Below are 16,242 nucleotides of genomic sequence, written 5' to 3' on the forward strand. Positions count from 1 at the left end.
CCGAAAACTAATATACAATTTATAAGCGACACTGCTGTTATTAAAATCTATATACTATTATGTGACATTTAAAGTAGTCACAATCACTTCAACCCTTAAGAGTTAACTGATCATAAAAGGAACAATGGTAAACCTCTCAATTAATATACAATTACAAATATGACCACTTGTTGTTATGAGATGAAATCATTACATATGCTCAGTACAACCATAATTTACTCTTTGCAGTAATACTCAAGACACTCTGGTTTATACATACATTAATTCACATGCACTAAATACATATGCTCTGGTATGTAAATACATTAAAAACTGCTTTTATTAATATTTATATACAACAATGAGAAGTCCAACTAAGTCCCATTAAGAGTATGTTACCACTAAAAAAGGAGCAATGCTTAAGAAGACTATAAGAAGATGGACATTTCCTACATGGTAAAAACATGCATTCAAAGCCACTGACCCTTTGTTCTTTCAGCAGCACCCACTATACACTCCAATATTTACACACATTAATATGGCAGGTGGAATTTTGGAAGGGACTAGTAAAAAGTTTAAGTTACTAGCCCTGATTGGAAATATTTTTTTTCAGAAGTTTAGTCCTGCACTGCTATATGCGTACACATTAAATGTGCATGTCTTTTTTTGCCTATATCAGTTGGTTAACTGTGTAGAACCACACGAGTCTTTCACAGGATCCCCCTGCCTGGCTTTTGTTTTTACTTAGCTATTGTATTGCCAGCCACAGCAAACATTTTGAGGGGTTGAAAGTCAATTCCACTATGTTTGCTATATAACTACAAGCCATATTTCCTAAAACATTATGCCTGTCCACATTGCAGTTTTTAAAAGCCTCCCACAAGGGCTATGACAAAATCCACTTGCTCAAATGAAAATATTTTCATTAATGAGAAGCTTTTGGCTACCCACAATGGTTTGAAAATCTGCAGCTTTCACAGATTGGGGCAATTACTGTGGGAAATTATCATGCCTATCAAGAACTTAAGTTTTTTTCCCTCTTGAACACCTTCCTCTATTTTAGCCAGTAGACTGTTGGAACAGATTACACATTTTTTGTCAGTTGGACCCTTCTGAAGCCCGCAATAGCAAAACACTGGATCCGCATCATTGATCTGCTTGGGAATATAGGAGAGGGATGATGAGTTACAGTTAGCATTAGACCAATTATAGCCCTTTCCTCTCAACCATAGAAGGGAAACAAATTCATGGAGGACATCTGTTCCCAGTGGGAAAGAAACATGGTGTTATTGCTGTATTTGGAAATAAAAACATGCTTGGCTTCTCTTCCTTCCATGGAATTGAGGCCAAGGCCAAGACCATACCTGCTTTTCATATCCTGGGTGTGGGCAGGGACAATGTGACCGACGGTCCAGATCATCGGGTTAACATGAAAAAAAATAGCATTTGCTCTGAAGTACCTTGTACAAATGGCTTTGAGTTCACTCACCTGCTCATCTGTTATATCTAAGCGACTGAAAAGTGATACACAGCCCTTAGGCAAAGACAAATAAGAGCAATGACACGCAGAATTGTAACCTCTCTTCCTGGACTAGCCCTGCATTCAACAGCTGAAATTAAAGACAAAAAATGCAACAAAAACAACCTTGAGTCCTTCCCAGTAAAACGATACTCAAATTGTTTGGCTTTGGTTTCATGAAACCACTTTATAGCTAATCGGGATAGGCTGCATTTAAGCATAGCAGTGACATACCTACAAAAAGGAGAATTTGGAGACACCTGCAAGAAAAACTTGACATCATTACTTAGCTTTGATATGGCAATGACTTCATTTAAGAGCTGTCTTTGGGCAAGTGCACATGCATTATTTTTAAGGTGTAGAGGATCAACATGTGCTCTGTCTATCAGCTTGCATACTGCAGGGTTAAATTCTTGTTGGCTATGTCTTTGTGCAATGAAATTAGTTATCTTCGACCTTCATGTGGACTCTGACATTTTCTGCTTTGCCAAAGACTTTTTAAACTTGTCAATCTGGTTTGCAATAGTAACCCTGCGCTCATATTTCCAAGGTTCCCAAGTGTTCTTTCCATTTGAGCCAAAAGTTCCATCAAGCTCATTCATTGTTGCAGTACTAACATCTGTAAATATTGAAAAGTATCTAGCAGAGTTAGACAGCTCTCGTGCAAGAAAACACAACATTTTCATATCATTTGGTAACTCGGAGAAACAAAATTTTACATCAACTGAGACACCAGAGCAATCCACCGAGTATGTGTTCTTCTTTATCTCACTGATATCACCTACCAGCTTCTTGAGAAAGCGTGACACTGGAACACAGTCTTCCTTACAGTTTGCCCCAAACAAAAGAAAATTCTCATTGCTACTTAAAACTCCCCTACCTATATTCAGTATACTCATGAGCCAAGCACAAGCAGTGTCCTACTTCCCAAATGGAGCCCCATCACCTCCAAGTGAAACATGAAAGGTGTTTACTTTCCCTTGAAACCAAATCAGTGGGTACCTACTCTGAGAAAGATTAAATTTTGCAAGAGAAAGGAGTAACTGTTTAACATCGCGACACATACCATCCACTTTTTCCTCTCCTTCGCGACCATAGCAGAGGGTATCCCTCACACTGTACAGTTGTCCAATGTCAATAGACTTGATAAAAGGCATGAGCTTATTGTAAGGGACAAGCCTGGGGAGAGGGCAAGAATCAACTGCAATGCGCACACACTTTGAGTTATTTTTTGCATAACTGCTATCCCTGTAAGTTGCCCGATATTTTCTCCTACCCATAACACCCCCACTATAGTAAACAGCAATACTGCGTAACATGTTGGTATCAGATTTCTCAAAAGCTGTTAACTCTTTCTTATACAATTTTGGTATAACCTTTTTCGTAATCTTTTTACTTTTAGAAAAAACTTCAATTAATATCTTTTCAGAGCACTTCTTTGTAGTTGTTTCACTGAGGCCAACTTCTGCAGGTTCCCTGGAATTATTTGCATTCTGACCTCCATTTATCTGGCAAGCAGCTTCGAATAACTCAGACCTCCTTTTTCTGCCCACTGATGGACTTAAAGCATCCAGGCCTGTTGGGTTCTTTATGCGCTGTTCAATAGACTTCTCTAATAGATATCTTCCTTTCTTGCCAGGTTCTGTTATGTTGAACTTTAGCTCACTTGCTATCTCTCTTGTTTGTTCTAGCTCTCTGACTACATATTTAACCTAAATGAAATTACAGTAAAACAACTCAACCAGGACCACTTAATGCTTTATGTAAATCACAGGACAACTTCAGAACAAATGATTTGGAGTTTGTTCATCAGCAGACCAATTACATCAAGAGGCAGATTTAACTGTGAGTTTGACAATAGCAGACATTTTGTTCTGAAAAAATTATGAGAGGCCCAGGTTGAGTTCATTTCACCATTAAAAGAACATAGTTGAGATATTAAGCGAAGACCTTAAAATACCAGGGGCTCTATGCTCTCATATCAACTGGTATAAGATTCTAATTCTAACAGTTCTAGAAAAACATGCCTAGCACACAGTCATATTTATATTACCTTTGTTTCCAGACGTTCCAACTTTTGCCTCAGCTCTTTCTCCTTTTCCACAATTTTATGATTTTATGATTTTCTGCAATAATTTTCTCAGACTGCCTGACTGCCTCTTCTCTTTTCAGTTTCTAAGCGGCCATAAAGGCTCCCACTTGGAACCTCCTATACTTCCTCTTCCTTGGACCACATTCAGCCATAGCTGAATGGGGTTGAATTCCTGAACAGTGCTATTGTAATAAAGTTGCTTAGCTTTTATCGTCAACTGAAAAATTACAGTAATATTTATGAAGAAAAATAACCGCGCAAAATGTGTTTTCGAAAAACAAAAAAACCTACGACAAAACATTGAGATTCTGTGAAAGCTTCAAAAGCAAAACTTTGAAATTATAATGACAGAAAAATAAAATGAATGAAGGCAAAGAATACACCTTAAACAACTGGAAGTTTACGTGTGAAAGGCAGCCTGAATTATACGGCTAGTATTTCTGAAAAAAAGGCAGCTACCTACCGGTGTTTGGTACCGAAAGAAACAGCGAAAAATGAGCTATCTAAATAGCTTCTCCAATCTCCTCCGCAGCACACATGGGGACTTCTGGGAAGGTATAAAAATAGGTCCAGGATTGCTCTTTTAATTCCTGCCCAGATTACCGAAAAATCACCCGGTCGAATATGGCGACCAGTCACGCGCGTCGAGGGCGATTTTGAGTGGACTTGTGCCCACTGTGCAACAAGGAAAAAAAAGAGGCAAACGTCGCGTAATTTTTTGGCATAGTACTATATCAAATGTAATGATGATATCATTGATTATAAATAATATTTTTAGAGTTAGTTTTGCTTTTTAACTTGTAAAGCGCATTAGATCATATATGTAATGGATTTTGCGCTATAGAAATAATGAAATTATTATTATTATCAAATTCCAATAGAATGAGTTATAAAGAATTGCCTTATTCCAAACATTTGTGTTTAGTCAGATTAGCTAGATGAATAAATGAATTACCTTTACCAGCTCTTCGATCGAGTTCCTGGTGGCAGGGCGATGGCTTCTTCATCATTTTCTTCATGGATGGCCAGAAATTCCGGACATCACGACAGCATAAGCGCAAGTCTACTTGGCAATATGGCTGCCAAACTCTTAAAGGAAATGTATGGCAGAAATAAAACAATAAAGTAGAGCAAATTCTGGCTTACCGGGAACAAGTGCCGCGATAGTTTCGAAATCTTGAAAGTTTCCTCAGCTATTCTGACTAAAAATTGACAGCCTTTCCGCTGAAAGTGAGAAACTGCATTCATACGTTGCAAAGCTTGGACAAGACATTTACTTTGGAAATAATGGTAAAACTCTAAATGAGGTGGGGGAAAGACAGCAAAGGAGGAAACTGAAAGAACTCAAAACTAATGTTGAAAGAGCATTATGGTTTGCAGAGACATTTGGTTTGACATTAAATTCAGTTACTTTTGCAAAAAAGGATGGCTCAAACCACAATCTTTCCTATGGAAATTTTCAAAAAAAGTCTTTAAATGAGTTGTCAGAGGAGGAGCAGGATAAACTGAAGAGTATATTATTTGTGCTTGACAAGTTCTGCATTGGAGAGGCAGCTTGCCATGAGCTCTCAATGTGCACTCGAGGGCAGGATTTGCCACAGTCTTACTTAATCAAAAAATGTAAAGATGACCTCAACAAGCTGTGTCACATAACTAGGACTCCTGGGGTGGCAGCAGGAGCACAGCTTGATTTTGATGCAGAGTTAGAATCAGTTCTCAAGAAGCAGGTAATTGATGATGATGAGGGCTCGAGACTAACGGCAGCCAACTACCCACAGGCTAGTATTGATTCCATTGAATGATGATGATGATGATGATGATACTTTTGCAACACTTTTGATTTCAGATACACCTCAAGAAAATTGACATTGATAACCCAGACTTAAACGTTACAATTAAAATATCCGGAGATGGTGCGAAGATGTCAAAGCTGACAAGTTTTATTACAATTTCATTTTCTGTCCTAAACAATGATGAAGATCCCATAACTTTGATAGGGAAATGATATTTCAATAATAAATAAAAATAATGCCAAAGCTTGAACAAGTTACCACTACTTACATTGATTACTCTGATGACAGGTAACTATGCAGTGGTAGTTATCAAAGGACAAGAATCACATGAGGTGTTGCAATCATCCTGCTTCACTATCTTCCAGCGAGTGAACAATTTCATTGACAGGGTAGGTGTCAGTTGAAGGAAAAGATGTTCCAGTAGATATATTTCTTGGGGGAGATTATAAGGTATACAAATCAAAATAATAATTATTATTATAATTAATGACATAACTAAAGTATATTATAGAAAAGAATAATGACATACTTCATTGACTATTTTTTATAGTTCCTTGTATATCTTTTTTTTACAGTTTCTTCTACTCGTACTTGAAATGAAGTCAGCAACTTCAGACTTTGCTTGTATTTGGTGTGAAATGTATAAGAAAGATAGGTATGAAATAAAATGTATCTTTCAATTTCCCCCTTTAAAACTCTATTTACCTTTTCTCCTCTCAGTAAGTCCTAGCAACTCTTCTTACCTCTACTGCTTACCTTTGTTTTTAGATTTGACATGACCAAACCTCAAAACTATGATTGGGAAGATCCCTTTGTCAGGAATATTGATGGTATCATTGAGGATGCAAAGCATAAGAAACATTCATGTCAACACCAGCCTCTCTTGCACATTCCTCTAGAGATTGTAGTTCCTGATGAACTTCATTTGATGCTAAGAATTACAGCTATTCATTTATAACCTGGGCTGCTTATCATTATTATCATGGTGATTAGCAACCTACAGTTGAAGGAGTGTGCAGAATGAGGCTTTAGGTGACTTCTGGTATAATCGTCAAAGCCTCTTTGTGTTTCATAAGAGAATACAAGGTAATTTGGAAGAGCTTTTTTTCTAGGCACCACTACAGTTGTTGTTGTTGCTCTTTCATTTCTTTTATCTCATAAGATCAAATGTGGTTCCAAGGAAGAGACAACAGAAACAATATATTGATATTATTCAGAGCACAGGCCTAGAATACACCTTTGAACCAACAAACATAAAAGATACAACAGAAATAGTAGTATGTCTGGCCTTTGTGGGAACACCTGTGCAGCCTGGGTCTGAGTCATTCGGCCGAGTGAGGTCTAATTAATTACTCATACCCCGTAGGTGCAAGAGGGGGTTTTTAGGGCATAATTAAATATTCATACCACGTAGGTGCACAAGGTATAGGGTTAGGGTTTATTATTATTCACATCGCTTAGGTGTGTGGGGTTTAGTATTCATAACTTGTAGCTTGGTGTGTAGGGTTTTTTTCGCATCTCATTTTATAAAATTAATGGTACAAAAAAAGTACAAAGGGAACAAAAGAATCCAAGTTGGCGGAGGGATAAAGTAAAAGAGAATGGCAAGTATCACAAAAATGTAATAGGTGATATTAGATTTTATTGTCATGCCACGTGTCCACATACAATGAGTGTTTAGGAGTTCATAATGGCAATTAAATGTTCTGGAAAAGGTTCATTGGTTTACTTTTGTTCCTTAATATCCTTCATCTTCTCGGGTGTTACAATTTCTCAGGTCTCAGTGTTCTCGGGTGTTACAAACACTTCATCTTTGTCGCTGCTTTGTTGATCTGCCAAACGTTCCCTGTATAGCTGTTGACAATGTTGTATGTATTAGCAAAGCCTTAAGGACATTGAGGTACAAATCATGAGTGGTATCCTGTTCAAATCCTTCCATTGTTTTGATGTAGGAAGTTACATCTCGCTGTATTCTACAAAAATCATCGCAATCTGCCTTGTCGAACACCACTTCTAGTAGATTGTCTAAAGCCACTCCAGCCCATTTAGGGGTTGTCTTCCAAATGATCAAACATGTTGAAGTAAGCTCTGTCTAAACTGAAATGATGTGAGTTATGTGATTGAAGTCTTTTAATACAGAGGTAGCTTGTCAATCATCGGTCCTGGTCGTTGTCAGAAGTGTTGTAGTCAGTACTACAACCAGAGGAATCTCTGGGGAGTGGTTTATCTTCACAATAACGAACAAATTCGTCGAAAGCCAACATCACACTGTTGTGGACTTTTCTGAATTCTTTCTCGTCGTCACTGGCATCAGCAGCGGGGTCTAAGACAGAATGTGTAATTCTCGTTCTAATTTTTTCCAAATCAGTCATCTTGGCATGCTCGTCTACACAAGACAGGAGTTTGTCTAGAACCACACAGGCACGGGCAGGATACTCTTCCAAGTCTTTGGTCACTCCAAGTGGTTTGGCTGAATCTTCAATCACTCGAGGGCAATTTGAAAAGGTGTCAAACACTTCACCTTGAACTTGTTTTATTTCTGGTGTAGGAGCTTCTCGTATTCCTGCTAAGTCTTTCATGGTATTTAAGTTATAGTGTAAATCTCCTGTGGTGGCATCTATTCTCAAATCGTAAAACATGCAAACGATTTCACAAGCTGCAGACCAAGAGCGAGTGTGGATGGAGGAAGGCGTGTCTTTAGCTTGCATGACGCGTTTTACGATGCGCTTGGTCATCATGTTTTTACCGAATCATTGAATACCGGTAATCATTTCACGATCAGCCGTGTGTTTATCGGCTAGATTTTTAGCTTTACTATAATCGATATCGTGCTGGTTAGCTAACTTATCGAGGCGATTAATACCTGGATCCCCGCGTTTGAGATGCATGGCTAATTTCGTACCAGACCCTATATACTGATAGCCGGGCCAATGAAATTCTACACCCAGTTTATTAATCCATTTTTGAAGATCGACTTTTCCTCCAGACTGTCTTCCTCTTTTACTTCTTGTCCTTCCCCTTCCCTTTGCCTTTCCCTTTGCCTTTCCCTTTGCCCTTGTCTTTTCCTTTGCCCTTGTCTTTTCCTTTGCCCTTGTCTTTTCCTTTGCCCTTGTCTTTTCCTTTGCCCTTGTCTTTTGGCGCGCTCGGTTGGAATTTGGCATGTTGTACAGCTTTTACTGAATCCCAACCTCTTCCCTCCCATGGGTCCCACACTTGCTGGGTGGTCTTTTTTACTGTGGGAGAGGGTTTATGAGAACTCCCCCCGCCTTTGGTCCAGTGAGAGGAGTCGAAGGTAGCAATCGTTTTCCCGTAAGAAGGGGTGTCGAAGGTAGGTCTTTGAGGTGTGGCAAATGCCTCTTCTACTACGACTGCAGGTTCTTTGACTGTTTTGACTGAACGAATCAAGTCTTTAAGCAGATTCTCTTGCACCGAATCTATTAAATTACCCTGATCTCCGCCTTTGCTCGTCGCAGGTCCTGCGCCTGTGGGTAATTGTCTCAACTGATCGGTACCATAGTTATTCGGTTATAAGGCGCACTTGGTTATAAGACGTACCCCAAACTTAGCAATTTAATCACAGTAATTTTTCAGACTGAAAGTTATGTGAAAATACTCTGTTATAAGACGCACCCAAAAATTGAGTTACCGTAGGTAACAGAAGGATGTGATGAATCAGAATACAATTATCCTTACACAATTGGCATGTGAAGTCTTTGTTAATGTAAACAAAAGTGGAAAAGTCACACATTCAATGATATACGTAAAAACAAAAGTGAAAAAGTCACACTTAATGACATACGTAAAAACAAAAGTAAAAAGTCACACATTCAATGATATACGTAAAAACAAAAGTGAAAAAGTCACACATTCAATGATATACATAAAAACAAAAGCTAAAAGTTCACACCTGTAATGATTGATAAACATACAACGCATACACATTTAAAACTCAGTTGCAAAACCTACTGATACATTCGCATTGTAAACAGTCAGAGTTCAACTACAACTTCTTGTGCGATCATTAATATGCCAAGCACTCGCCGTCACTCGGAAGACCTCAACTTCAAGTTGAAAATCGTTTCAGAAGCCGAGGCAGTCAACAACAATTGTGAAATTGCTCGTGAATATGGCATTTCCGAATCCATGGTGAGGAAATGGCGCAACCAGCAACATGTCCTGTTTTGCGGCGAGCCGCAGATGACAGCGAAGCGTGCATCAATGGGACACTGCTGACCGAAGGATCCCGAGTTGGATCAGCAGCTAGCCGACTGGTTCAGTGATCAACGATCTCAAGGTAAGCATCTAGGATTTCACCTGGATTTATACTGGTGAATTGTTATAGATGTGTCAGAACCACGATCACTTCAATGCGATGTTTACATTCTATGTTTGGTTTTGATCACTAAACTGACATTTGGTTTTGTTGTTACACAGGTTTGTCAGTCAAGGGCATGATGCTTCGAGTGAAGGCCAAAGAACTCAGCACTGACCCCGAGTTTAAAGCGTCCCTTGGCTGGTACTCGAACTGGAAGCATTGTCACTCCATCTCCATGTGAACAAAGACCAGTCTTGCTCCGCGTCTCCCAGCCAACATGGAAGACAAGGTCATCGAGTTTCATTGATTTGTCCTGAGATCTCGCCAGCGCTGGGGCTACGATTTAAGTCGTATTCTCAATATGGACGAAACACCAATGCGGTTTGAGCTGTGGCCACCAGAACCTTGAAGTTTACCGGGAGCAGAACAGTCCCAGTGTCGTCATGCAGCGCCGACAAGCAAAGTTTCACGGTTGCTCTGACAGTGAAAGCGAACGGCGAAAAACTCCCGCCGAAAGTCATATTTAAAGGTGTTCAGCAGCTAAATATCAACACCCCACCAAGGATGGAAATTTCAGTGCATAAGAAAGGCTGGATGGATGAAGAGGGTATGTTTTATCTCTACACTGTTTAATGAGAGAAGGAACTTTTCGAGCGAGCAACAAACATTGTTGTCATGGATATCATGTTACTGAGCACGTGCTGTTAAGCACGTACCGGTATGCAAATTATCATTTGTTTGCTTTTCTCTTGAAGTTTAGTAATCTAAAGATCTCTAAGGGCAGTATTCTTTTTTTAAATCATAGGAATAAAGGAGTGGATTAGACGCAATCTTTGCCACTCTGCAGACCAAAAAGCTCTACTCGTCTGGGATTCCTTTCATGGTCACTTGATGGAGGCTGTAAAAGATCTTCTGTCCAGGCGAAATGTCAATGTTGCAGTCATCCCTGGTGGACTTACACCCGTATTGCAGCCCCTTGACAAATGTATTAACAAGCCGTTTAAGGACAAGGTACGTTCTCAATATCAGGCTTGGATGGTGAATGGTCCGTTTACTTACACTCCTCCGGGGAAAAAGCAAGCACTGAGTAAACAACTTGTTTTACAGTGGATACACAAAGCTTGGCAAGAGATACCCGCCGATTTAGTTGCCAAATCCTTCAAGTCCTGTGGAATTTCAAACGCTATGGATGGCACCGAGGATGAAGCTGTGTGGGAAGAAGGAGGAGCTGGAGCTGATGAAGCAGATGATGAGTTAGAGAATGAGTTCGATACGGAGAGCGAGAAGACTAGCCGAGACTAGACTAAAAACAACAAGAACCACCCCAACGGCTCTTTTCAGAGCCACCCTGGTTCTTTTCAGAACCTCCAAATAGATAAAAGTCAATGACCAACACTAAGTGTCTTTTAAGCTGTAAGTTCTTATCAAATTGTGATCTTAAGATTTTGTTACGTGAGAATACTTGGCTATAAGACGAACCCAATTTTAGCCCTAACTTGCCACCCGAAGAGAGATTTTTCTTGAAAAAAACCGTGCGCCTTATAACTGAATAACTACGGTAAATTGTCATTCTTGCATTAATAATTGTTTTATCATTCTCTACTTTTGCATGACCCATAATGCCTTGCACCTTGGAGGGTAACCTGGACTTCAGTGGGCGCCATCTTGGATTCTCGTCAGATGAACTGGTTGTTGACATGTTCTAGAATGGGTAAAAGTGACTTTGTATTTTATCACTGCTTTCTTGTCGTATCCAGCTCTGATCAAGTACTCTTTTACCATGGATTCTTCCATCAGTAATGGTACTCCATTTAAGTTTTTCTGCCAGTCTTTTAGTTTTTGAAGGTACATAATTGTTGGAGTGTTGGTGCACGAAGTAGAAGATTGTTTGGTAGCACTGCTTCCAAGACCCGAAGTAGAGATTTTTAAAGCATTACATATGACGTTGACAAGCGCCTTTTTACCGATTGATTTATCAAAATCAATAAATAATACTTTGCAGATTTCTTTCAGCCTCGGTTTAGTTAAACTGGACACTTCTTTGAAGGTTTTTGGGAGTTTCAAATTCACCTTGCGTTGAGCACCAAGATCCGCCATTTGGTTTGCTGTGGTTACCCCCCAAGGTGCAAAGCATTATGGGTCATGCAAAAGTAGAGAATGGGCTCTTTCAACCCTGCCTGCATGTGTGGATCGCTCAGTAACATCTGAGTTTCAGCTGCGACTCGTGCGGCTTTATCTAACAGGGTGCTTTCTGATATTTTCCCCTTATAAAAATCCACCAGCCCTTGAAATTTTTGCAGGATCACGATCAGTTTCTTTTCCATAATTTAAGTAAAGGTATCAAAATGTGTTGGCTTATCCAACGTAACCAGGAACACCCTGTGCTGCTGCTGCTGTTTTCACCACTCTCATCAAACTCGATATGAAAGGTAATACTTGCATCTACTTGATCTTTGTTCTCTTCTACCTCTATCTTGGGTTCGTTCATTTTAAGGGACAACGACAGAACACTTCGTTCATTCCTTGCCAAAAGCCACCACCCATCTGTGAGGCAAGTAACTGTTTCCGTTTTTTTAAAGAGTTGACGCGTCTACCCACCTCACGCAACACACCACTATATTTTCTCAATTTTGCCACTGTCTGAGGTGGTAGCGCTATCCGACATTTCAGCATGTTGAACACTAATTTGCTCACGCTATTGATTTGATCTTTACTGGTGTGTAGTATTTTTTCCTTTCGGAGATTCGCATTTTTTTCGCGCAAGATGGATTTTAAAAAAATCGATATTTCTTTTCATGTGATTCATCGTCGCTTTTTAGTAGCCGCTTTCAAAGCTTTCTTAGCCCAAAATCCAACTGCGCCACTCAATGCTCCTAATCCTAAGGCTTTTCCTCCTGCAATGAGTGCAGGGATGAGTGCTGCTAAAGGTAATATCCCGCCTTTTTGTCCCCTCTTTCTCCCCCTCCTTTTCGTCCTTCGTCCTCTTCTTAGAGTGTGTTTACTGCGTCTGGCCATTTACGTCGTGGCTTTTATAATGGCCGAAATCAAGGCCATAAACAATGCTACAAATTGTTTTTGTACCCTTCTTTTTCGCCTCTTAGGTCTTTTTGCTTTACCTCTCACGGACACAATGCATCGTTTTCTTGCTTGGGCATGCCTGTAACACCTCATGCAACCTTCTTGTTTTAACAGGTGACTCACCAGTCTCATAGAATCACGACTGGCCGGGTGCACATCAAAACACAAATCACCATACGGTTTTTCCGTGCATACGTTCTATACACCCATGGCCTCTCGCCATTTGGTAGGGTACATTTGTGAGAGTAAATTCCATAATCCGATCTGATCGCAGGGGTTCTTAAACGCAATGATGTACTGCGCATTTCTAGAGATGGTTTTGGCTTATTTACCCGCTGGAAACATAACTTGACAGAGGTAACACACGATCAGGTTTAAATGATGCGAATATCGGGTAAACAAGTTGAGAATGTCTTTATCATTTCCGCCATCATCAAATCGTCCAGTACTAACAGTCCTCCTTTCGTATCGCCAAACCATTCTTTAATCTTGTCGTCGTCGGGAACATCTTTGTAAAATTCGATACCTCGCGCTTGCATGACATCGAAATTCGGTTTATTTATTTATTTATTTATAATAACTTCATTTGCCTAAATAATAAGATAATAATAATAATAATAATACAGACAGATAACAATAGAAATAACATCGAGATGCAAAAAGGCAAAAAGGGTCAAGCCAGAGAGGAACTAAATTCTCATTGACGGCAGCCCCCAGAATAAAAGCAATATGCAATAAAAATAAAACTAAAATGTAAAGGTAAAAATTATTGAAAAAACAAGTTAATTGATAAATGGATATTGGTGCAATATTATTGATATTATTTAAAAATGTGTTCTTTCAGTTTTTTTTTAAACTTACTAGCAGAGCTAGAGCTAACTATGTCACTTGGCAAGTCATTCCAGATTTTTATATATTTATACCAAAAAGAGTTCTTGAGGATATTTGTTCGAGCATAAGGCGTCCAGATTTTGACATTGTTGGTAGATCTCGTCCGACTATTGGAGAAAGTTAAGTAATTACATAAGTCTACTCTTGAAAAACCATTAATGAATTTGAATAATTGCACTAAACTAAGAAATTCACGACGCGAGTTGAGTGTTGGCCAGCCAAGATACTTCAAACATTCACTATAGTCGATAGAACTACCAAGGATCCACCTGGAAGCATTCCTTTGCACTCTTTCAAGCTTATCAGAAAGATATTGTTGATGTGGATTCCACACAGGTTGCCACGATCCATAGCAATAATGAATGCCTTTCAGACGTGTGGCGAAAACCTCTGGATTTTCTAACAACCATCGTTTTAGAAATGTGATTTTACCGCAACTGGTGGGACCTACTATTAATAGATTGGACGGACATTTCATGGAAAACCCCTCTTCTAAGCAGGATGTTGCCATGTCTCCCTCACACGCAGAAATGACACTCTTATGTGATCGCATTTTATTATTAACTCGTGAATCATCTCTTTTAACTTGCTGCCTGCGATATAATCGTTCTGCACATAATCCAATGAGGTATAATGACTTAAAAAATAATTCATGTTCTGACCTCGTGCTTTACACATTAAATACACCATGTCATAATCACCGCAACTGGCTGTTCGCACCGATTGTAAGACGTGTTCATTTTTACGAATGTATTTCCATTGGTTTAACCACACTATAAACGGAGCGAGATATTGGTAGGTATGTAAATCTAAACCGTAACTATCTAAAAGTTCACAAGAAACATTGTAGGTCCAAACTGCGATCCAATGTTCTCCGGGCTTATGTCCGGGGTGGGTATTCACGATGTAGGCTTGTGGTATCCCTCGAAGGGGGTAGGCAGGTAATTTGTCACAGGCAAATGCTGTGACATAGAACCGCTTCAGGATGGGGTCACGCATCCCCAAGGCGTTTAATTGACCATAGATAACCGCACAAACTCCATCGCCTTCTAATTCTCATCCGTGCTGACACTTCTTTTAAGTCCGTCGATCTCCAGCATGCTTTCGTATTTGCTGTAAATCACAATGGTTCTCTGCACTGCTTGGGCTGCACATTTCAGTTGGATGTTAATAAACCCTGCTTCTTCAGGGTGTAAGATAGGATCGTCTTGTCTTCCATTGGCCACGTTTGACCAGGCAAACAGGGTAAAATTCTTTCCATGACCCCAATCAGTACCTTGAATCATGTTTCCACCTTTTCTATACAGGCATCCCATGGCTTCCAAAAAGCTATGATACCCCATCATATCTCTGTACCCGTTCCCTGTGTTCAACTGCATCGTCTCGTAAGGGTATTCTTCCCTATTCCAAATCTGTTTGACCGCTTCTACTCAGAATTGACCAAAGGCAAAAGGGTCTTTATCGTATTGCCCATTAAAGGCTGTGGTGGCTAGAATTCCCAGCACGATTCTCTGGGTATTTTCCCGTTAAACGGATTGATGATTTCTTTAGAAGTAGCCCCATTATTGAGGGAAAACTGTCACATTTCTGTACAAACGATGGGATATTTGGTTGGAGGTTTGGTGATGAGGCTTGGGGCATTATTGTACACCGAGGGATTGAGGGATACTAAGCATACATAAAAGATGAGTTTGATATCGTCCACATCAACATGGACTTGCTCAGCCCCAGGATTGGCTTCCGCGCTAAAGTAAAGCGCCACCGGATTGAGATAAAATTTTAAATCCATCTCTGTCCTGGACGCTAGCCATTTCCCTTAATGGAAAATATCCACAAAGGGTACCATTCTCAGCACTCTGCTCTTCCCTCCCGCATAATAATCCCAGGCATCTGCTTTCTGGGTCAAGATACTTGCTTTCTGGTTGGCAGATAATGCATTATAATGTCTGTGACCTGACATTGCGTTGTTAGCTGTATACGTCTCGGGAGAGTTGATAATGCTTCTCCACCAGGCTGGAGCTAAGATGGTTTTGCCGTCTGCGCGGTCAAAATTCAAAAGGGTCTGTATGTAGGCTTTCAGTTAATACATGTCCGCTTGCTCGGTGACGAGAGTTCCATTGAGTTTCACATTAATTTGTTTAAGCAGGGAGTGTTTTATGTTATTGACGGGCTATAAGAGGTTTGTGTCTGTATCCGCTCGAGAAGTGAGATTGCCATTGGCTGTGGTTTGAAAGGCTAAATCTAATTCCACAAAACTTCTAGTCAAATCGATAAACTCGGTCGGTTAAGCACGTACACCTTGATGGGTGAACTGCTTGAAGTCTGAGGCAATACTTTCATAAAATGCGACTTCACCATAGAAAGGTCTACAGGTGGATCATGAAACAAATTCAAACTTGGGTCCTGTTCTGCTCCTTTGATGCACATGTTGATACTTCAATGTCTCCCGCATTTCTGAGGGTGGCAACGTCTTGGTAATTTCTCTATACGTACAGATCCACTCCTTTGTTTCTTTCTTTCACGTCGTTTTAATATGGTGGTAACAACATCTCCAGGGGACGAGGTACCCACCCCA

At 39.9% G+C, this 16,242-nt stretch overlaps 1 protein-coding gene and 1 pseudogene across 1 annotated transcript; one reads left to right on the plus strand and one right to left on the minus strand.

The window, feature by feature from the left end:
• Positions 1 to 449: 449 nt before the first annotated feature.
• Positions 450 to 3,881, minus strand: LOC148734912 (uncharacterized; annotated as a pseudogene).
• Positions 3,882 to 4,798: 917 nt separating this feature from the next.
• Positions 4,799 to 7,103, plus strand: LOC111345686 (uncharacterized; the record flags this gene model as incomplete). The annotated part of the gene is made up of 2 exons (XM_088752844.1): positions 4,799 to 5,772; positions 5,959 to 7,103. A coding segment is annotated over one exon (594 nt), but the record flags the coding sequence as incomplete, so codon positions are not given.
• Between the last annotated feature and the right edge of the window lie 9,139 nt (positions 7,104 to 16,242).

The sequence above is a fragment of the Stylophora pistillata genome, chromosome 3, assembly GCF_964205215.1.
Source record: "Stylophora pistillata chromosome 3, jaStyPist1.2, whole genome shotgun sequence".
NCBI classification, from domain to species: domain Eukaryota; kingdom Metazoa; phylum Cnidaria; class Anthozoa; order Scleractinia; family Pocilloporidae; genus Stylophora; species Stylophora pistillata.